At 41.0% G+C, this 23614-nt stretch overlaps 1 protein-coding gene across 13 annotated transcripts; it reads left to right on the top strand.

The window, feature by feature from the left end:
* Positions 1-888: 888 nt before the first annotated feature.
* On the top strand, positions 889-23614 carry Rab3-gef (Rab3 GDP-GTP exchange factor). Of its 13 annotated transcripts, XM_070663261.1 has the most exons (34): positions 889-1051; positions 3395-3623; positions 3760-3928; positions 4002-4167; positions 4322-4502; positions 4684-4841; positions 4954-5254; positions 5372-5704; positions 5819-5851; positions 6252-6364; positions 6445-7163; positions 7491-7729; positions 8112-8309; positions 9516-9884; positions 10020-10088; positions 10176-10376; positions 10454-10646; positions 10738-10827; positions 10895-11034; positions 11102-11260; positions 11368-11562; positions 11700-11787; positions 11948-12084; positions 12426-12566; positions 13172-13316; positions 13398-13527; positions 13717-13933; positions 14003-14275; positions 14550-14729; positions 16788-16796; positions 20636-20708; positions 20893-20939; positions 21238-21378; positions 21561-21696. In XM_070663261.1, the coding sequence occupies exons 2-33, from the start codon at positions 3528-3530 to the stop codon at positions 21352-21354; spliced, it is 5679 nt and encodes a 1892-aa protein (XP_070519362.1). In that variant the 5' UTR covers positions 889-1051; positions 3395-3527; the 3' UTR covers positions 21355-21378; positions 21561-21696. The 13 variants fall into 13 exon arrangements, with proteins under 13 accessions (XP_070519362.1, XP_070519364.1, XP_070519366.1 ...); XM_070663262.1 differs by lacking the exon at positions 16788-16796 and having other exon boundaries at positions 890-1051; XM_070663252.1 differs by lacking the exon at positions 21238-21378 and having other exon boundaries at positions 892-1051; positions 21561-23614.

Genomic DNA, 23614 nt, shown 5'->3' on the forward strand with positions numbered 1-23614 from the left:
AAAACTGGTTGGAATTAGGTTGTTGAGTGTAAATTGAATTTGATAGGAACTATCAATCTGAATATCTTAAAAATTGAATTGTCTCGTTAAATAATGAAGAAGTTAAATTATGATTCTGCAAGTTGTATTAAAAAGTTAAGTTGTCAATTAAGCTGCTGCTGCTTTTAAAATAATTAGAATAAACAGTTTGTACATTTGTTATGTAATATTGAACAGTTCAGATTAACGTAATTTTGTAATGGGTTATCCTTTAACTTTTTTAAAAATAATTAAGCAATTTTATTCGAACTTAACAAAACTGCATGCTGTTAACATAGTAAAATTGTTTCTGCTATCTGACACTGATTAACTTTATATTAAAAAAAAAAAAAAAAATTACATATTACGTGATCAATAACTACAAAATAATTATTGTTCGCGTATCTATTCTATATCACGGGTTCTGTCATGTACCAACAAAGATCAATACGTTCTACATTTCTTGCAAAGGATAACTATTCGTTTAATAAGATCACAAGTTAAAGTGGCGTATCTAAAATTATTTCACACATTAATGTGTGAGGTTAAGTGACAAATGCAGAATAAAATATATTAAAAAAAAAGATGGAAAAAAAACCTGACGAAAACTTAAGTCGAGTTAAAGTTGGAACATCTAGAGGAGGTCCTCTGCACCCGGCCCTCCCTGCGTTTGTCCTCAGGCTCGACGTTTCGCCCTAGGGCGAAACGCTACGGGAGGGAAAGGGAAAGAAAGGGCGGCCCGGTAAACGGCGGCCACGATGGGGTAATGGAAATTCACTTTTGGAGGCAGAATCGGGGCGGCTTGCGCCGTTACTGGAGGCAGTGGAGGCGCGTGCGGCGCTCGCGGACGCGCGCGCCTGCCTGGTACCGCTTCTGGCGAACGATCAGCGTCGCGGCGACGTTGGACGGCCCCTGCCAGTGCGATATTGCCGTCCGGCTGATACGGAGTACTGACGGCCTCCTGGTAGTTCGTATGGCGGCCGGGTGAGGATCGAACGCGGCCGTTCCCCGCGTCGACGCGCGTTTGTCAAACGTAAGTGCCTTTCGAGCGAGACCGGGGCTTCGGCGGCGCGGTGGGCGCGGAAGGGACCGTCTTAGGGATCGGCTTGGCGGGCTGGGGGGCTAACCTTGAGCCGCAGAGTCCCGAATCCTTGGTCTCGAGCTTAATTTTTGTCCCCCCTCCCCCTTCTTCTCTCCGTCGCGACTCGGTTAATCGAATCTCTCGCGAATCCGAGCGATGCTCCCCCGGGTGGACGTCGGGAAAGGCGATGCCGTCCTCTCCCGACGGGAGCTCGTTCGCGGGATCGATGCGGCGTAATTGCGGGAGTCCTCGCCGCTTCCGGTTCCGTCCACGCTTCTCGCGCGGCTGATAACGCCGATAAACGACGCTCGAGGATCGAGGTAACCTCGGGGTTCTTCACCGTCGCGACTCGCTCTTTCAGCTCGCCCGGAAGTTAGTTGGTTAAGTCGCGCGCGAAATCGTCGCCGTGGAAGACACGATCGAGCCAACGGTTACGACCGAAATCGCGGCGCAGAGTCGGCGAGGTCGGCTCGTTAACTGTCGCGTCTTATCAGTCGCCTAGCCGCCCGCAGGTGTGCCGCTTAATATCGCAGCTGCGGGCGCAAGCTTCACCGTACTCTTCCGGGTCTCGACGTTGCGTTCTCCCGCGTCTCAGGCGATGCCATTCGCGCCTTCGGACAAGGTGGGCCGAATAATTGATCGGCGGCGCACAAGATAAATTTGTTCCACGCGATTGTCCTCGCCGCGCGATGCGCCGCTGTATTTGATAAGGAGAGAATTGTCATCGATCCCGCGAAGCTCCGCACTCTGCGTTCGGGTCTTCTGAGAACTTTTTTGGCTGCAACCGTTCCTTAATCTCGCCACTTTATCTTTAAATTAATCAACTGGTGAAGTTGCACAGCTAGAAAATGAAGAACTTTGCGACAAATGTATGTTTAGGCTGCCACGCGTGAGAAATAATAATTCATTTTTTTACGATAATTAATTTTGTAGATAGCGTATAGAAATTTTTTTTATGGGAATAGCACATATGCAGGAGACTTCTTTAAGGTCGAAGAATTCAGTCTCATGATTCTCTTCATAAAAATTTTTTTATTAATACAGTTAAATAAATACGCAAGATTATTTATTGCCGTTTGATATTTTAATATATAAGGTAAATAATTTTTAGCGCTTTTGATAATTAAAATAAATAACTTGCGGCATTTATTTGGCAGTATTAGTTTGAGAGTTTTGTAAGAGAGTTGTGTAAGGGCTGTTCACTTGTGGGCTTGAGAGAAAATTGGTGTGCAAGTAGCTTCCTTAACTTCTAGATTGGTTCTCCCACGTTTGCCATTTAGTTCATCCATTTAAAATTAAAAGATTTGCCGTCAACAACGTCAGTGTTCTCTCGAGAACCTGAGAAATGACATTTAAATGTAATTTCCTCAGGTTTAACTTGAGCTTCAAATAGAGAAATACGGTTAAATGTCGCGCTGAACTTTTTAATCGACCTTCTCCGCTCAGAAAAGGAAAATCCATTAAAATATTATTAACCCTCAATTGGAACACTGGGTCATGATAATTCAAAAACGATTTTCAAACGTCGAAAGTTAGATCGAATCCTTTTGTTCCTTTTTTTTTTTTTTTTAATATTAATTTGACATTGCATTAGCCAAATTATAATCAATGTGCATATTAATTGATTAATGCTAAATTATTTTTGGTTACAAATTAAGCAAAGTGACGTTATTGATATTATTTTAGTTTTCTGTTCTTGATACTTCTTTTTTTTTGTCGGTTAAATCTGCTCCTTAAAGCCTTCAGAATCATTGATCTCCCGAAACCTCAGCCACCCTCCGGTTCGCGCTTATCCGCCCTTTGTGATCTCTTCGCTTTCTTTTTCATCGAGGAAATTAATTTTCCGACGCTCGCTTCTTCGTGTGATATTTATGATTTTACAGCGCAATCATTTTTTTTTTTTTTTACTCAAGTTTTTCATAACTTTGAAAAATTGAAGCTGTTAAATGTTTGACGAGTCCAACTCAAGGCAACAACGAGAAGAGGTCGACTGCAGTTTAATTAAAACTTGAGAAGAGCAGTTTTTCCTGAATATCGACCTGGCTGCGGATGATTTTAGCATAAAGGTTTAATTAAAAATGCATAATAATTGCCTGCGAAATGTGCTTTTTAGCATACTATTCTCGCGTTGGTCAAAGGGTACTCCATTAAGGATAACAAAGCACGGAGCGGAGGCTGCCACCTGTAAATTCTACCTGCCTCGCGCTTTCGAGGGCAATTACAAAGTTTAATTAATCGGCGCTGCTCGTAATGGAACAGGGAACGTTGTTAATCGTATTTTCACTTCATTTTCAGGTGGGACAAATAAGCGAGAGAATGGTACAATCATGACTCGAGCTGGAAACGATCCTGAGGAGAGTTCAGCAGCTCAGATGTCCTATATATACTGTATACAACGGTGACACAGCTGCACGCGCGTCAATCAACTATGGATATACAGAAGAAGTTCCTGTGTCCCCGACTGGTGGATTATCTCGCCATCGTGGGGTCCAGGATGCCCGCTGCCTCTCGTCAGCCCGTACAGGTACAACAATTAGGAACTCTGTAGCATATTCTTGTACAATTTTACATGGAGTTTTGCAGCAGATTTATTTAAGTCTATTTTAAAATCGGTTATTTAAGTTGCTAAGTCCGACTATAGATGAATTTTGTTTAAACAGGTACCGGAGCTGCTACGTAGATATCCGGTGGAGGATCACAAGGACTTTCCTCTGCCTTTGGATATGGTGTACTTCTGTCAGCCGGAAGGCTGCAGCAGCGTGGGACCGAAGCGTACGGCCTTACGAGAGGCGACGTCATTCACCTTCACCCTTACCGACAAGGATTCAGGTGTGTGTCCCGTCCATTTAAAATTCGCACGACACCGCCGACAGATATTAGAGTAACATTTTGCTAAACGTAGGAAAAACGCGTTATGGAATCTGCGTGAATTTCTATCGACCTACGGAGAGAGCGGGGGTCATGGCCAGCGGAAACATGTCGGTCAAAAGAGAGAAGTACAACACCACGTTTCGCAGGGAAAGCTGGAGGAAGAGCATGGAGAGAAGCACGGACTCCGCTTTTTCTAGGTGAAATGGCTTATAATTATTGGCTTTGAATTACTTGTTTGACACAGTTGTTATATTTTATACGCAAAGTAACGCAGCTTCTGTTCTTTAAACTGAACCCGCTCCCAACGGAGCGTCTCATTTATAAGACTGTATCTCTAGCCGTTCGTTATAGCGACTATAGGAGCAGTGCGGTGGGTCCGAGTGACTCTGAGAGAGATTGCTCCAGTAGCAGAAGGGACTCGGATACCCCGCAGGTACCTCACGCCCCGAGATTGGAGTTCATCGCACCGAGCGGAGACAGCGAAAGTGGCGGCAGTCATTCCCCTTCGCCACGCGCGTCTCGAAGACGTCAGGTTGATATCATTAATTAATATAATACACCTAGCACTTAAAGCAGTTTCCGTCACAACTAACTTTTCAGAATTTCTTAAGACTTAAAAACAATGCGCGCATACATTCATGAATTTATAACTCCATAATATATAGCGACATTAAAATTATATTAATTTTAACGATTTTGCAATATTCTTGCAGAGGGTTCGCAATCACACCTTAACTTCGTTATGCATCATTTCGCATCATCCGTTCTTTTCGATGTTCCGGGAGTGTCTTTTCGTTCTGAGGAAGATTATCGATGCGTGCAACGAGAGCTTTTCGCCGCAAAAGGTGGGAGCCTCTCGTCAGACCAACAGGTACGTTTGAAATTTATTAATTTTGTATATTTTGTAATTTATAAAAATAATCTGTGAAAACGTATAAAATTATTCTTTATTTATTAGTTATTTAATAAAATTCTTGGTACAGAGATACGGTATGGAGCGTGCTAACTGGTCAAGCTCTAGGCGATACACCGTCCATCGTGCTTCACGATGTTCGCGAGATCGAAACGTGGATATTGCGATTGCTCAGTAGCCCTGTGCCCGTTCCGGCGAAGACACGCGTTGAAGTTGAGATAATATCATCGAATATGCAGCCTCCACTGTGCTTTGCCCTGCCGGACCACACCAGGTTTACTCTAGTCGATTTTCCTTTGCATCTACCGCTGGAGCTCCTAGGCGTCGACATATGTCTAAAGGTCCTTACTCTCATCCTCTTAGAGAACAAGGTAAATAAGTATAAAATATTATTTAAAAAAAAAATTAAATAAAATGTATTTTTTATCGTTGTGTTTTTATTTTATTTTTAAACGTCTAAAGCTACGAGAGAAATTATTTCTTTTCAGATTGTACTTCAGTCACGCGATTACAACGCGTTGTCCATGTCGGTTATGGCGTTCGTCACGATGATTTATCCACTGGAGTACATGTTTCCGGCGATACCTTTGCTTCCCACATGCATGAGCTGCGCGGAACAGCTGTTGCTTGCCCCAACGCCCTTCGTGATCGGAATACCCGCGTCTTTCTTGCTGTACAAGAAGAACTTCAGGCTGCCCGACGATATCTGGCTGGTGGATTTGGATAGCAATAAGATTACGGCGCCTAGCGCTCTGAACGAGGATAGTTTACCGCCATTACCGGAGCCGGAGGGCACTATTCTAAAGAATCATCTAAAGCAGGTATTGCGACATAAGTCGAACGACAATGTGTATTATTATCTTATTACTGACTTTAGTTATAAATATTAAGCTAAATGATGACGAGCATTTAATAACTTCTTAACTTCATCGCAGGCAATGCAACTGATGGATCAAGTTGGCTCTAGTGTAAATATTTTACCAATTCTCAGTCCGCTTGGTGGCATACCCTTTATTTCGTAGCTAGTCGCATGCATGATTTATCACGTGTAGAGCCGTACGTGTCGAGTTCGGTCAATTATAGCCACACACGTTTATTAGGTTATAGAAATAGACGACAAATAGCAAATAGCAATAGCGTTAATGCAATTATTATTTAGACAGCATTACAAACGGATTAGTTTCTTCCTTTCCTCGAAGAGTGGGGGCTTAGTCGACGCTGAATAAAATAATTTTTTCGCAACATTTTTGCAATTTTTTATTTGTAGACTGATAATCTAGCCGAAGTAGAAGTAGCAGCGAAGTAGCAATGAGCAACGAACGTTAAGGTAAAGGATTAATAATTAATTTATTGTTTAACGAATTACAGGCGATGGCCAGTATGGCAGGCCCACCGTTGGCCCCGCAGGACGCGTCGCTGCGTATGTCCTTTCAAGCGCAGAGCAGAAGAGAAAGCACGGTCTCTCATCATTTCACCTTAAAGTATGATAATGTGATTTTGTTATATATATATTTTTTTTTTTGTTAAAGTAAAATTAAAAATTAATAAATTAATTTTGCAGCGTTGCTTCGACAAAGCACAGACCGAGCGTCGATCAGTTCACGCATTCTCACGCCCCATTAAATTCACCCGGCGCGAGCTCGTCGTCGAGCCCACCTCGTCGGCCGTCGATGTCACAGACAGTTGGACCCGGACCGGGCGGCCAGTTTTCGCCGAAGGCAACTGGACAAAACTCGACGGCGCCTTTCAACCCTTTCATCTACGGGAACGACGTGGACTCGGTGGATATCGCTACGCGGGTCGCCATGGTACGGTTCTTCAATTCGCAGAACCTGCTGGCCAACTTCACCGAGCACACGCGGACTTTGCGGCTGTACCCTCGGCCGGTGGTGGCCTTCCAGATCAACTCGTTTCTCCGCTCGCGGCCCAGGAAGAGCAGCTTCCTCAACAAGTTTGCGCGCACGCAGGCGGTCGAATTCCTGGCCGAATGGTCTTTAACACCGAGTAACGTGGCCTTCCTCCGAGTGCAAACCGGCGTGTTCGATCCCGCGCAGATCGGCGACAAGCCGCGCTGGTACGCGAGCAATCTCGAGCCGATCTACTTCCCTGTCTGGGATTCCGGTAGCTCGCTGGCGAACGCTTTGAAGGCGATGAAGGAGCACGAGACTCAGCCTACGGACGAGAGTGGGTCGGATTCCGAAGGTGCGGAGAGCACCAGTTCTTCTTATTCTTCCCTAAGCGACTTTGTCTCCGAGATGGCATCGTCTGATTTGTCACCAGGTAAGCATTTTATAAAAAATACATTTAAAAACGCAATAAATTTTTATAAAAAAAAATACATTTAAAAACGCAATAAAATATTTTTAATTTTATATAACTAGATATTATAGAGTGTTATTTACTCCTGCTAGATATACTATTATTAAATATATTGTTGATTTGTATTATTATATCTACAAGATAAATCATAATGGGTGGAAGTATATCGTTACCGACCGAGTGCTCCGTATATGTATAGTTGTATAGCATTACGCAGCGTTAACTAAAGTACAGTTGGTAACTGCTTCCATCTATTTTATGATTTTCTAACGTATTTTGTTTTCGCAGGTTACAACTGTCCGCAAGCGAGTCAGCCGCAACAAATGTCGCTTTCGGTAGACCCGAAGAACGTTTACAACCCACCGAGCTCTCTGCAATATCCGGGAGTGGAGGAGGATTCGCCAGTGCGTCCTGAGAGTCCGCCGAGCACGTCTTCTAGTCACAGCGATCTCAGCAGCCCGAGCTTGAACAGGGACTCTGAGCTCGAGTTAAATCCAAAAATTCACGAGGGCTCGCAGTCGGCTAACGTAAGTGATCGCAAACTTTCCTCGGAATCTATTTTCCCCATTTTTCTTTTCCTTTATTTCTTTATGCACTACTTTTTACATGCCAATTGATATTTTACATCTCTGTAATTATTACATCGTATGACATTAATCATGTCGCATGCACGACATCAGAATTCAAAAAAAAAAAAAAATTGAGAACGACGGAAGTCCTTGGTTTCACTTCACCGTGATAACGATGGAATTGAAAAGAAAAAAAGATTCACGGGCAACCTTGTCGGCTAAATCGGCGCGCAATAATGATTCGTGCATAAATACGATACCTGCGAAGTACTTATCTAGCGTAATGCGTAAATCTCGAAGTAGCATCTGCGGTGTGCGCTAACGAATAGCTTGATTATAGGATAAAGAGGAGGGTGGTAGCTTTGAGTCAGACTCCGCGTCGACAATAACACCGCGCACTATCCTGAGCGCACAAAGTTCGGTAGGACAGTTCACAGGGATAAGCATGGGAGCTTTAGGCACTCAGTCTTCGCTCAACGACACTGAACGTCCTGCCACACCTCACAGGACCTCGCGTATCAGTAGATATGTCACTCCTGTGAGTCATCTTCATATGTACCTATAATTCTGTCACTTTCAAATAGGAGCCATCTCGAGTGTCGTTCGGGGGTTGATGCATGAAACGAATAGAGCACCGAAGGGCACTCTCTTGGGAACGCGCGGCATGCCTTGCCTCCGTTTCTTTCTCTCATCTCTCCCTCTCATCCCTCTCCTCGTCCTCGCATCTCTCGTTGAAAATATCGTTTGAGGAGAATGTCAAGCTTCTCGTCTCTGATTTGCAATTCGTTTCGAAGGCGCGTCGATTTTTTTTTTTTTTTTTTTTTACGATTAATTCGACGGGCGTGCGTTTGAGATGCTCTAACGTTTGAACGTCCTTCGCATGCCTGACCCTCGGAACCGCATAGCCACTCCTATTCACGTCTTGTAGCTGGAATTGAATGTGATTTGCGTGAGCTCTGTATGTGATCTTCAATCTATCTCGCACCACTTCTTTTCTCTTCGCATGAAACAATGAAAACTTTTATTGCGACGCACAATACTTTGATTTTACTCTTTGAAGGTACGTTATTGCATATTGACGCTCACAATATTACGTTTCTTTTTCGTGCGATCGACATATATACACGAATCATACATACACAGACGCATCTGCAGTCTCTCCATCTTTTTGCCAACGCCACTCTACGAGTTTATGAGTTGTAACGAAAAATACGACCAGCCTTACAGTATATTACACACGTACCTGCACTATTATCGAGATGTGATGCAATACTTGAATTAAAATAAAGTTCCCGTAGTCACCACTTGTATTGTCGAGTACAACTTGTTTTATCTAGACTTATATCTATGCTACTTCAACGTGACGTCTTCTGCTGAAGCATGATTCTCTTACTTTATACTTTGAATCTTACACGGTAAAAGTATTTCGTGAGTTTTGTGTTAATTAATGTTTAATACTTTCAGAAATGGAAAACACTTTTTCTATTAAAATTATAGAGTTCCTTCTATCGTTGATCCCGCGTGTCTCGACGTTTTTGTATAGAATTCGCAACTTTTGCACTATCAGTATACTAACAGCAATCAACGTTGATACAAGCACTTGTCTAATTTCGAAAAAGAAAAAAAAAAGACTTGAGGATGCGCGGGATTAGAAACTTTTATTTCAATCGTTTTCCAATAAGACTGTCTGCGCTTCTTCGCGAAAATAAAGGACAATTGTGAACGTTCTTGTACTCTTTTTCAGGTACCGCCTACGGGACCGGGTTTGCAGCGCCAGCCGAGCGTCGGCAACGTCCTGGCGAGAGCTTCTAGTTTCAATACCGCCGGGCCACTTTTGCCGCGGCAGATAAGCGCGGTCAATACCGGCGAGCATCACCACGAGGCGACGCAGCTTCAGCGTCAGGCATCGGCTGGGCCGGTGATTATGCAGAAACAAGGCAACGACAACACGGTGCAACGACAAAACAGCGGTGGCAATGCTACCGGAAACGGTGTGCTTCGCCAGGGCTCGCAGGGTTCCTTGTTCGAGCAAATCGCCAGCCAGGCAAAGGACTTGATGCGGGAGACTACGAGACAAAGCAGCCAGGACGGGTTACTCGCGCACATGGACAAGGTAAGAAATGTGTGTTAATAAAGTATATGATTTAATTATTATTTCTTATAATTTTATTGGACGAATTTAATTATTAATTTTTTTTTTTTTTTGGACGCCGTAATAGTTATACGTTTATTGATTTTATTGTTGCAGCTGAAGCATCAGGCGAAAGAAAAAATTACGGAGGCAGGCGAGGATAGTTTATTTGCGCCACTGGAGCAAGTACGTTTATGCAAAGTGTTATATGTAAGATGTGTGTAAAGTTGCAATGTATTCTAAGTTCTGCTTTTTTTATTTTGAATTGATTAGTTGACGCAGCAGACGAAAAAGGCGATGGGCGAGGCCACAAAGTCGGTGCAGGAGGTATCAAAGACCGCGTTAGAAGCTAGTAAAACTGCAGCGGGTGTGAGTAAGAACACGTTGGATGATCTGACGTACGTCGGTAAAAGCACATTGGGAGACCTAACGAAAAGTGCCAAAGAAGTTGCCGCGAAAAAAGGATTGCTCAAGGTACGTGCACTTGAAAGTACATTGAAAAAATTACAAGCGTCGATCTTTGAAGCCGGTTTATCGAATCTGCGTTTCAGGGCCTTGGAGAGTCGCAACAATCACCGGTGCACAGTCCGCAGTCACCCGGCTCGCAGCGGAAAGATTCGATCAGCAATCAGTTGGTCGCATCTGACACGCGTGGTGGCGTCGGGCGAGACTTTTTCAGCAATATTAGCAGCGATTTAAACGGAATCGCAGCACAGACTAGTAGCATGTTTAGCGATTTATTCGGTAAGTAATCTCTCTGTAATCTCTAGTAATTATAAAATTGCGAAAACATTAATAATCTGCGAAATTTTGCATTTATGTAATTTAATTTCAGGTAGTAAAAATAATTCTAAGAGCAGCAGCTTTTTCCCACAAAATCAGAAATCGAAAGAGAAAAATCCTATTCTTGGACCATTTCCGAAAGGTATGTAATGCGTTTCTAATTTAATCAGTGCATTCAAAAATAAAATTAAGAACAAATTGATCGATAGTTGCAGCAAAAACCGGTTTGGTGGAACGGTCTTCGTTGATCAAACATTCTACACATAAAGTTAATCAAGAAGATGCGCAAAGATTACAAAACGCGGAACGCTCCAGCACAAATAGCGACAATCAAGCCTTTTTAAATGACGTAAGTACTTGTAAGCGGCTCATCTTGATTATTAAAAACGGTTAAAATAATCGAGTTTAATTTATAGGTGATAACGCAAGTGTTGGCTGGCGAAGGTGTTGGCTGGCTCAAATTAAATAGATTGAAGAAGCTAATGGAAGATGAAAATTATCGAGATTTAGTTGTGACCAAATTGAACAAAGGTCTTAATAGAAAGATTAGTCCCAATGATCATATTGACGATGTGGTAAATTTTGAATTTATTTTAATTTAGCACAAAATTATTTAAGGCCTATTAAGCTTATTTTTCTTAATATTTGGTTATACTTTACATTTGTTTTAATTTTTTACTAGGCCATATCGAAGCCCGTATATAAGGGAATGTTAAAGTGCCTTCAAGCAGTAACGCATGGTCTCGCACACACGTATAACAATTTTGGACTAGGCGGGATGGCTTCTGTCTTCCAACTGATGGAAATCGCTCACACGCATTACTGGAGCAAAGATCTGTCCGAAGGTAGTGGCTTCGACAGCTCTTTAATGTCGCAGGTATGATTCCTGACATATTTTGATGCAACACAGTTTGCAGTTCGTTTATTTTTAATATTAAATTAACATTTACGTTTTATGGAGTATACATATGTATATTTAGTGCTTGATAATTGAAGAAAGTACTTGTTTCGCAGGCGTCTAGCCCATTCGGTAGCAGGGAAAACCTGAAATCTCCGCAATCTCCGAATCAGTCAGATTTTATGGATGTTTCGCAAAGATCAGGTATGTCTTTAACCACACTGTTGTTAAAAAAATTTCCAATAATCACCCGAGAATCAATTATTATTTTGTATAAATTATATTAACGTAAAAGTAAAAATTAAATTATATATGTATATACGTAATTATAAAAAATAATTAATGATATTTTTATAAATATTAGACTTGCCGCAAGTGCATTTGGATGTGCCACAAGCACCACCGGCAGGAGATACCAGCCAGTCAACGACGGACATGTTTTTAGATATGTTCACGAAGAAGGGAAAATTTTTAAGCAAGCTCACTTCGTTCGACTCAGAGGTAAAAAGAATGTTTCTATTCAGTACTTCGATATCTTAAGCTCGAATTTCAAACTGGTTGCTGTAGTTTTATTTGCGTAATAGTCCTGCAGGTGTGATAATTGTTGAAAATGGTAAAAGTATATGTCCTCCCCCCGTCCTGAAGCAGAAAAGGCAAGAGAATTTTTTTTATTTCTTTCTCTCTCTCTCTCTCTCTTTTAATATATTCAATTTGGTTTTTTTTCTTGGCAATTTTTTAAAACTAGTTAAACGGGAAAAAAAAGAGAGACAAAACATTAAAGAAATGCTCAATTTTTTAATTATAACATGCAACGCACACGTGTTTTGTCATGTGTTTTTTAGAGTGGGCGGGGTGGTGGAACGGGGAGCAGCGAAGCTTTATCCACTGACGGAGGTAGCATTATCACTAATCCTGCTTTTCGGCAAGCGCACCAAGCTTCCTTTCGAAGCACCGTGTCTGATAGCGAGGTCGAGCAAGGCAATGTAAATTCTCTTGAATTAATATAATCTTAGTTGTTAGATACATTTTACAATTAGAGCGCAGCGCACACACGCTAGTAGCACATCGTCCATTCCCATCAAATTCCCTGACGACGCTTACTCCGTTTGTCAATAGCGCGCTAGGCAAATTTAAACGTTTAGAAGCGCGGTTTTTAGAAATGTAAAACAGCCAATTTGGACGTGTAGTTTCTATTTTTCGCGTGTCAGGAATTTTCCGTAACTTCCTGAACATTCGAGTCGCGCCGATACCTCGACGTTCATCAGACACGAATGGACGCTGACAGATTGCATAGAAAATCAAAGGGTAACGAGTTCCACAGCATTTCGAATTATTTGGTTAAATTAATTTATTGAGAAATAAATTAATTTTGTTTCCAATTAAGCTTTTTCTGTACATACGAGTTACCCTTTGATCTCAGAAACGACATCGCAGTTAGTTAGTTGGAATGCTCTTACCTCAACGGACGTAAATAGAATATGTAGTCTCAAATATTATATCGTTTCATTAAAATCTTTATTATTTCTCATCAAAGATTCTTACCCTCGAGTGCTATTAACTTTGTTCTTACGTGATTTTGTGATTTCAGTTTCCTCGGCAGGGCAAGCAGCGTTCTGGTAGCGTCTGGTCCAGTAAATCGTCCTTAAGCACCGGATTCCGATACCACGGCGGAAGTTTAATACCCACCACGGCGGTACCAAGTCCGGAGACTGCAAGAACGTATCTCTTCGAAGGTACAATAATAAGTTCTTAAATAAAGATATGATTGTTAATATTAATTATGCATTTTATACTTTTATTATTTTTAAATTTAGGTTTATTAGGAAAAGAAAGATCATCTTTGTGGGACGAAATGCAGTTCTGGGAAGATGCCTTCTTGGATGCTGTCTCGCAAGAACGCGATATGATGGGCATGGACCAAGGACCTGGAGAAATGGTGGAGAGGTAAAAGATGTTCGAAATATTTTGTGATTTAAAATAAAATCAAAATTATTAACAAAAATTATAATTTTTGTTAATATTTACGACCGTATATTTGTTGGTTTAAAATTAAAAATTGAACAATTATGTGAGATTAAATCAATCTATATAAATATAACGACAAAGTCGTTAATTGTTGCGTGCGCGATGCAGGTATAAAAGTTTAAGCGAGAGCGAAAGGCGACGGCTGGAGCACGAGGAGGACAGACTGTTGTGCACTCTGCTGCATAATCTCACCGCCGTTCTCGTGATGCTGAACGTCGACAAGAACGAACTGAAGCGCAAGGTGCGCCGGTTGTTGGGCAAGAGTCACATCGGTCTTATCTATAGTCAGGAACTGAACTTACTTCTTGACCAGATAAACAATCTCGTGAGTATCCTGGTCCGCAATCGGTTGGCAGTTACGCTAAAGACGCGGATCTTCTCTTTTTTTTTGTAGCATGGAAACGACATTGATCTGAAGCCCCTGACGTCCCGACAAATGCACCGCCAGTCGTTCACCGTGCACTCAGGAGTCGACGCCGAAGGTGATTTACGATTCCTCGAGGTTCGCCACGATGGTCTCGTGCTGAGATCGGTGAACGGTGTGATAGTCGAGCGCTGGTGGTACGAGCGGGTGGTTAACATGACCTATAGTCCGAAGAACAAGGTTCTCTGCTTGTGGAGGAGAAGCGGTGGAGATACTGAGTTACACAAATATTACACCAAAAAGGTAAAGCTGAAAAACTCAATTAAAAAAAATTAAACGTGTATGAGAGCGAGTGTTGCTCACAACAAATGCAAAAGTTTATTAAAAAGATAGAAAGTCTTAAGAATCTTACGTCGATTATTCTGCAAATGTAAATTAATTTTAATTTTATTTATTTTTTATCTCTAATTCTTAGAACTAGAACAAGGTAAAAAGTAAGTTAGTTAAAGTTAGCTTGTGAATTTTAAATATAAGATTTAAATCTTGTACGCGGAATAAAATAGTCATTTTTTTTCAGTGCAAGGACGTGTACTACTGCATTAAGGACGCCATGGAAAAGGCGGCAGCTCGCGGGCGAGGTGCGAACGCTGGCTACGAGCTCGGTGGCGAGTTTCCGGTGCAGGACATGCGAACGGGCGAAGGTGGGCTTCTACAAGTCTGCATGGAGGGCGTCGGTCTCTTATTCGCAAATAGCAAGGTATGACTTGTACTCGCGTGAAAGCCACACAATTCTACGTTGTTATCGGGAAGACTCGAGAGCTCAGCTCTCCTTCTCACTTTTTCTCTATTTCTTACTCTTTTTCTTTTTCTCTATCTCTCTCTTTCGAGGATTGCGCATATATCTATATATCTATATACCCCTCTTATATTCTACGTTAAATTGTTTGTGTCATGTTGGATCGTATATATTTATTGGGAACTTTGATTTGGAGATTATCACCTTTCGTTACGCCTTCGACCGTACTACGTTTCGGTTCTACAACGTTGCGTCTCCTTTCGCCCCCCTCTGGCTACCAATGCTGTATCGTTTTTTTAAATCTTTTTACCGATGTGTCAGTGCGTATAATAATGTCTTTATTTCAGCAATATCGAATATACGTTAAAGAATGTATTATGTCATCACGAGAACTGACTTTGTTTGCAAAAAGAAAGAAAAAAATATCCTTCGTCTCGGCTCAGTATTCGCGATCGTGGTCCGAGGTGACACTTGCAGCCTCGATACTCATTTCGTAACAACGCTCGACGCCAAATAAGCATTTAAAATTATGGGGTATAGATTAAATAAAAAGAAGGAAAAAAAAAAAAAAAGACGGCAGTGTAGAATTTGAATAGGATTGAAAATCTCGGCGTTGTTCAGTCATTGCGTTTTTTCCATTCATCTTCTTTCGATCATCGAATACTCTGTGTTTCGTTTTTTTTTCTTTTCTTTTCCCATTACTGCATTGATGCAAGGACCACTCAATATTATCTCCTACTGCTAGCCACTACGATCTGCTTAATTGATTTGTACCTTTGTGCGCGACTCATCGCGATTGCGTCCACGTGGTAGGTCAAAGTCGGAAAAGGACCCTGTGAGCCTAGATCTCTCTTACTCGTGCGTACTTATAAATTAATATTCGCGAAAACAGAACATGATAAAGAGAAATACAGTACAAATAGACCGAGGCTCTTCAAGAAAATTTACAATCCCGACGAACAAATTCTAAGAGTCGGGCAAGTACACGCACATACACACACGTATGACACGCACACATATACATGCAGTTCTTTAACGAGGAAAATAATCGTTTTGCTTATTGCCAATCGGGAGCAAACCGTTTAATCGTAATTCGTTCCGACGCGAAAACGTACTCCGGCACAGTTCTGTACGGCTCCGATATCCTCTCGGTTACTTTTACTGGATAACATTGTGTTCAGGCGTTATATTAATCAATGTTTTCTTGCATGGAAGCTCGATGTGCAGTTGCAGACTCTTTTATCTGTATTATATATAATATTATATATATATCACATATTTATATATATATCTATACATAGGAAATAAGGTATAGGGCGATATATATATATATACAGACTGTCTTTTAAACACTCTACTCCTATATCTTATCATTTGTATTGAATGTTGGATGCTATTATATTTTTTCCATAAGTCTAACTTCTTTCTCTGTCGTGGTCATGCGCGAGGAAAGTCTATTCGCGGCTCGCGGGAAGGGAGGAAATGAAAAGGACGTGGTGTAACGAGACCGCGGCACGAATCGCTGTTTACCGGTTACTCACTCTACCGCGACCGATAAACGCGCATTTCGTTAATGTATACGTTAACCAGAAGTAGTATCGCACGAATGACGAAACATGAGACCCGTGAGACCTCACGCCCGGGACGTATCTGATTCGGGTGCAGTCAGAGATGATAGACTTTTCTCAGCTTGGGGAACTTTTGAGATGGTCCTTGAACAATGAATATATATATATATATATATATATTTATATATATATACACCTTGCTGTCCACCGATTTGGCCATGGCGATTAGGTGATAAGGGCGTAGCTGTAATATCATCGTGTACAGCTGTATCTCTCTTCTATCTTTCTCTCTCTCTCTCTCCCTTTCTATATATTATATATATATATGCTATATATAATCTATAACTGAGTGGATAACTGCTGTTGAACCAAGGGTTTTAATTTTCTGTTTTTCTGTTTTCTGTTTTCTTGTCCCGTCCATCGACATTGCCCCTGCGGCTGGGCAATACAGGATTTCGAGGTATCAAATCAGAATAAGTCATTGTTTGTTATATAAATTCAGTATATGACTATATACTCAGTGTTGGCCGTGTTCCGGAGATGCTTATTTATTTTCACCATTACTTTTGGCCGTATATATTATTATTATATATACCATTATACTATATATATCTACCTACATTCTTAAATTGCATTCGAACTCACTGATCTGCTCTGTCTATCCTTACTGTTTTTTTCTACGATCGATCGGTGTTAGTTGTAATATATATATACATATGTATCTTTCCGTTACGATAATATATCGTGGAGCCGATACCTCTCCAGGTGTCCAGTAATGAACGATGAAATGCAGAACAGTGTTTGCCGCATTGATCGAAAGTCCGACACAATATACTTTATATATTGTATATCGTTTAGATGAGATATTTGTAAGTAGTGTTTAGTGCAACTTGTAGAGAGCGATGTTCGATGCACACACAATGCAACTATATATCTATATAGCCTAATCACTCGTACATAAAAGTCCGTACACTAAGCCATTTGCGTCACGATCATCATTTACAGCTTTCACGTTTTACACAACGCGTCTGTCGGTCGCGAACGACGAAGAAGCTTGTCGATATACTTGTTATATCGAAATTATCGTTATCAAATCGTTCGACGTGATTAAATTGTGGTCAAAAGAAAATTCTCAATTTTTATTTTATTTTATTTTTTTATTTTTTGTCTTCTGCTATATTTTTTTTTTTTTTTTATTTAGACTTTTAGTTGGGATTAAATGGAATGTAGCTCGTAATGCGTGGTGGTTCTTTTAATAATATGGAGATTTCTCGTGAACGTAAAGTTGGGGGTAATATTTCAAGAGAGGTATGCTTTGTAAAGGTATTAAAATTCACACAAATGAGAATTTATTGTGCAGGAAAAGGATGAGTTTGCGCAAGAAAATAATACGAAAAAAAATTAAGGGTTTAATAAATTAAGAAATATTTTTTTTTACTCAGTAATTTTTGCATAACTCTGCCCGATTACGAGCGAATCCGTTTTTTCGCAGCTCTGCAGAGAGAATAAGAACGGACAATTGTCGACGATCTGTTCGCGAAGTCGATTCTTTGAAACTTTCAGATCTTTAACTTAAATCTAATCTAATCTTTAATTAGGCTTTCTGGAAAGTCAGGCAACGAAATAAAACCCGCGAGCCACACACGTTCGCGACATACATCGCTCGGAATCCACTCATTTTACACTGGTAGTCGTGTAGTAGAGCAATAACTCCTCGTGCTGTGTCTAGTGATCGTCTAACGTGTTTATTGCGAGCAGGACTTCTCCCCCGACGAAAGAAGAAAGCGTGAAGACTTCTCGTCACGATATTACTACACTTCTCTGGCATGGCACCGCTACAACATAATGTTTCTTGTTTATGATAATGTACCGAGAGCCGATTGCTCTGACTTCTTAGTAGATCTTACCTGACAGGTATACTACGTGTCTTTATTTATCTGGGTCCGGTTGATCCAGCTCCTTGATGAATTTCCAAGTTAAGTAAACGTGTGATAATCTTTGTCTATTTAGGATTGATTGTTTCAGCTTTCTGATAAATTTGTTTATTAGATAATCATATGTCTGTCTTCTTTCTAAATAGATGAAGATGGACACTTGATTGCCTGGGGGAATTTACGTCAGGAAGTTAAAACAATCAGTCCTTAGACAGAAGAATATAGACCTGTGATTTGACCGATTTGCCAGAAAGTTGGAGCAACCTGGCCCTGGAAGAGAAAATAAAGACAGAAGGCGTTTTCACCTGACGGGTGAAGCTGCCAAGAAGCTAGAACGGTCCGACATCGCTCCGATTCATGATCCAAAAAGTGATACTTGTTACCGCCATACTCCCCTACCCCCCCATCTTTTCGATCTCTTTTTCTACCACCCCCCCGCACCCCCTCGATCGATACAGTATGTATATCATGAGCGTGCATCATTGTCGACCGTATCACGTCCGCCGGACTGTATTAGATGATACAATTGCACATTTTAGCAACTCTCTCCGGCTAAGCAATCAGTGACATTTTACAATTGAGTTTAGGCCATCTCCAGAGTTGCCTGCCGCTATTACGCTGCTATGTATCGCTGACATTGCTGCTGATGCTGCTGATGCCGCTGCCGATGTCGCCGCTGCTTGCCGCCGTCATCGTTAGATCTTGCTTTGAAAATACTGCGATTGTTGAATAGTGCATGGTAGACTTTAACCGTAGAAGTTCCTGGCGCAACCCGCTTGAGCGACGCTTCAGCTTTCAGGACTCCTCGCAGAGCTCAACAGCCAAAGAAGCGTTTCCTTATAGATGTTCTCGGTTTAATACCTCTCGAACGAATACCGATACTTATTTATATTGAGTATTGAAAGCACCGATTAGCAACGCTTTTAATATTCAAAATAAATAATTTATTACCACCTCTAAGTATTGAGTTTCTGTAAGGACTTTAAATTCTCCTTCGGGTTACTTTTACATACGGTGAAATTTATTCTTTGAAAATTAGCAGTCTTTTAAAATTTTTTTTTTTTATGTTAAGCAACGCTGCTGAGTTTACGATCGAATTTACGATGATCTTTAAGCGAGATTTGGCTTGCGAGATATTAAACGATCTGTCCTGGAAGGCCTGTGTATGCTGCATGCGGAAGTATCTGTAGATTTCACTTCTCCTGTTTATATGTCTTTGTACGCTCTTTGCACGTGTAATGGATACACTTCTATTTCAGCGCTACTTATTATATTCCGAAAGCTCGTCGCGAGATTATCTTCCGCGCTCTCTTTCTCAGTCGCTCGTAATAATGATACGCGAATGTTAAAATTATTTAAAGCTCAAATTTTTACATGGAAGATTAAGATCCGGGTCTCCGTTCGAACTGCTAGCCTCGCGCGCAGAGAGTATTATATTTTTAATAACAAAACTACAAATCTTTTAAATAGATACTTTAATTGAGCATGTACTTCTTACTACTTTCGAAAAAAAGAAAAAAAAAGAACAATTTAAAACCGAAAGAAACGTTTAATCGCAACAGTGTCAGCGTACAAGAGCATCGCTTCGCATCCGATCGAGTGTGAATTACATTTATTTATCGTGTAAACGGCATGTAACAACAACAGCGATTATTACGACTGTTAGAAACTTTATCGATGACTCTCTGCCCGATGCACGTCACGCGCGGTACCATCAACAAATTATCAATTAAAAATAACTTGCCAGTCTTACATCAAAAGTCTTAAAAACGACGCCAGCCATAAGTTGCAAAAATTATACGAGGAAACTGTATAGTTTTGCGATTAGTTGGCGTAGTTAATTTTAATTTCCTATACGGTGACGTGCATCGATTGAAACAAACAGATACACGAAATACTTTACGCAAAACTCGTCGAGCGCTTCTAGATTTTTCAATAATCGCAATGGTACCGAAAAATGTTGAATTGTAATAAGGAATTATTTCCTTTTGCATTTTGTGCGTTTGTCCGGGAATCGAAGTAATGACGATATATTGAAAATGGAATGATATAGAATTCTCAACAGAAATCTTAATGATTGAGGACAGTTAAGATGTAATTAAAAGTTGCTAATTGGTGAAAGATGCAACGGAGTTAGCGCTCGAAGGGTAGAAATAGACGCTTATCATTAGGCGAGCCTTACACTCTCACGCCTTTCTTAGAGACGCTGTTCGCACGCGTTAATCGATATACTGCTACATCGGCGTACGTGATAATGATAAGCATATAGAGAAGTCGTCGGGATCATGTGCATGACCGAGTAGATCCAGATCTACGATGCGCGATGCCGCAGACCACTAACGTAAACCGATTGTGTTATTTGCAGTTTTTTGTAAGACTCGATCATATCCGCAAGTGCTTTACTCAAAAGGATGGAATCTTTGTTTTGGAAGAATTCAGTAAGTGACCACACCGAATACTGCATCGATTACCATACGCTTCTACACGCTCGTAAAAGAAAAAAAAAAAGAAAAAAAAGAGAAAGATTAACTTATGATAATTCGACACTCTGCTTGCGCTGCAATTTAGCTTTCTTCTTGGTCTTTGAATATTGAAACGTTACCGAGCACTTTTCTGTTTCAGATCCTAAAACTAGACAAGTAATTCAACGTAAATATAAGTCTCAAATGGTAAGTAGACTTTTATTAATGTTCCTTGCTACCGGAATGAAATATGTTCGGCTGTAAGATGTGTAATATTTCTTTTGGAAGGAAGCAGTAAAATGTCTGTTTTACAGCCAAATAAAGTAGTTAATTTTAGTTAGTATCAAAGCTGCAGCTATTTTAATTTTTTTAATATATATTTCGTGTAAGGGATATATATTTTCATTAAACGGCCAGTGAATAAATGAGCAGAAGAGTGATAGACATTTTATTGCTTTCCATTTTCGTACTTATCATTTTTATAGCGACGTCTACTGTGTCACAGGCTGAAAAGGCGGTTTGCTGCTTACATAGAATATTTTCCGTCGCATTTACCCTTAATAAACTCCCGTTAGAGACTCAACGGAAACATAAACATGGAAATGATGAGGCTTACCTTTAAGTTTTTTTCTTTTCTTGTATCTGAGTAAGTTCTTTTTTGTTTTTTATACTTTTGTTTCACGTTTTCCGACATTACGTTGATTTTACGTTAATATTTATTTTAGTTTCTAATAAATATCAAAACTTTTAATAAATTAAAAAAAAAAGATTAACTTACACTTATAAATAAATATGTACTGAGTGAATAAAGTATCTCTTCGTGCGCAGGCATCTGACATCTGCTACGCTGTTCTCTGCGTATTTTCTTACGTGGCGGCTGGCACTGAAAAAGGGAAACAGCAACAACAGCCACCACAGCCTCAGCAGCACAGTTTGCAGCCGCATCATCAACGTCAGCATCAGCACCAACAACAGCAGCACCAGCACCAACAGCAGCAGCAGCAGCATCAACAGCAGCAGCACCAGCAGCAGCAGCATCAACAGCACCAGCAGCAACAGCAAAATTATCAGAGCCGACATCCTTATCAACAGCACAGACAAGAGCAATCGCAGCCGAGTAACCCGACTCCGCAAATGCATAAACCTACGCAGCTGGATCCTCATCCTCGTCAGCACTGACACAGACAACGACTTTCACTTCCCTTCGTTAGCGTCCAGGACAAGAATAGCTGCGCCCCTTACACTTGTCTACCCTGGGTATAAGCCTGCCCTCTCCTTCCCGGAAGGTAGTCCATTTCCGTTTTCAACTTTTTTTTTTCTATCTCCTTAAATTAATTGTTGTTCCTTCCCTTTCTAGCAGTAAAATTGTTGCGAAAAATTGCCTCAACTTTGAGAAAATTGATATATCTCTATCTTTAACTTAACGAATTCGTTAACGTTGGTCTTTCGCGGCGCGAGTTTTCGTTACATAGATCCGCGTCGATATGTGATAGCTGTGGTATTCTTGTATTCACCTGCGCCATTCGCGGGCACGTCACCTAAAGCAATTAAATACAATAATTACTACTCGTAATTGGCGGTGCGATTTTGTATGAGCGCGCTGCGACATGGGGAAAAAGAGATATTGTGATCGATCCGCGATTCGAAAAGATCAGTGTATTTTAGCGTGTGATTGACGAACGCCAAGCTGTGAGACCTGACCTTCAACTCCACGTCCATCTCTCACCCCTGTCGCCTCTTAATACGCTCGATCCTCTCTCGCAACATGAAGCGTAGCGGCAGATAGCTCTGTTCGTTTGCTGCTGCCTCTCTTTCCTCGGGGTCTGATTTTCACCCGTTTCGTTTATGTACAGTGTGAGATGTTAGCGAAAACTGTTGTGTAGGATGTATAGAGAAATGTACTATCTCGATGTCTCGGGCAGATACACTGACGAATCACTATTTTGTACAATTTCAAGTACGAGAGGAGAGAAAAAAGAATCTCAATAGCTCATAGAGCACTTGCTAGGGTACATGTAATGTTCCCCTTTAAAAAGAAAAAAAAAATACTTGGACACTTTACGTGTAACATAACTGTACATTATCAAGGCGCCGAAACGGCATCTCTAAAACACAAGTTTGATTTGGACGTACGTGGCGGTTGGGTTTCATTAAGCACGGAGGCAACGGAGTTACAGTGAGATCGCGGATTTAAAATGAACATCGCACTAAGTGTGAATCAATGTCTCTTGCAGAAATTGTTATTCGGTTAATTGTACTTCTCTTTGAGTAGTTCTCGATATCAGTCAACTTAAACGCGCGTAAAGTAGACGAGCAACAATAACCAGCTTGTGTAAAGCGAAGGCGGGAAAAATAGTCGCGAAATCGGCGCGCGGCGGACGTAGCGTATGTGTCTCCACACGAGAGAAGAAATAATATATTTTCTTGCGGTATAGATACTTGTAAAAAGAGAGAGGTATAGGACCTGTAAATATAATAGCCGGCGTAGCGAGCGGTATGTAAGAGGAAAGGCGCGAAGACATCCTTTTTTATTTCTCAACTTTGTACGACTATACATTTTTAGGGCTCGTTCGTTGATTAAGTTCGAGAGAGGTGTTTTTAAGAGTGAGAGGAAGCGAGGCGACACGTTTTCTTCTAAACATTTATGAAGGAGAAAGGAAACATACTGCGCGACTCTTCGTCCCAAGTTCGTCCGCCTAAATCCCGATGTTTAGAAGTTTAACACGTCGATCGGTTACTATCATTTCGAGATATATCACGCGGTAATGCGATAAAGGGAACTTTAGACCTCTAGGACAAAAATTATACCTCGCATTGTATAGTATTTCATCCATGTAGACGCCTCACGCCCAAAATATACTTGTAGCCAAGTCGAAGTTAAA

Source organism: Cardiocondyla obscurior, linkage group LG11 (genome assembly GCF_019399895.1).
Source record: "Cardiocondyla obscurior isolate alpha-2009 linkage group LG11, Cobs3.1, whole genome shotgun sequence".
NCBI classification, from domain to species: Eukaryota; Metazoa; Arthropoda; class Insecta; order Hymenoptera; family Formicidae; genus Cardiocondyla; species Cardiocondyla obscurior.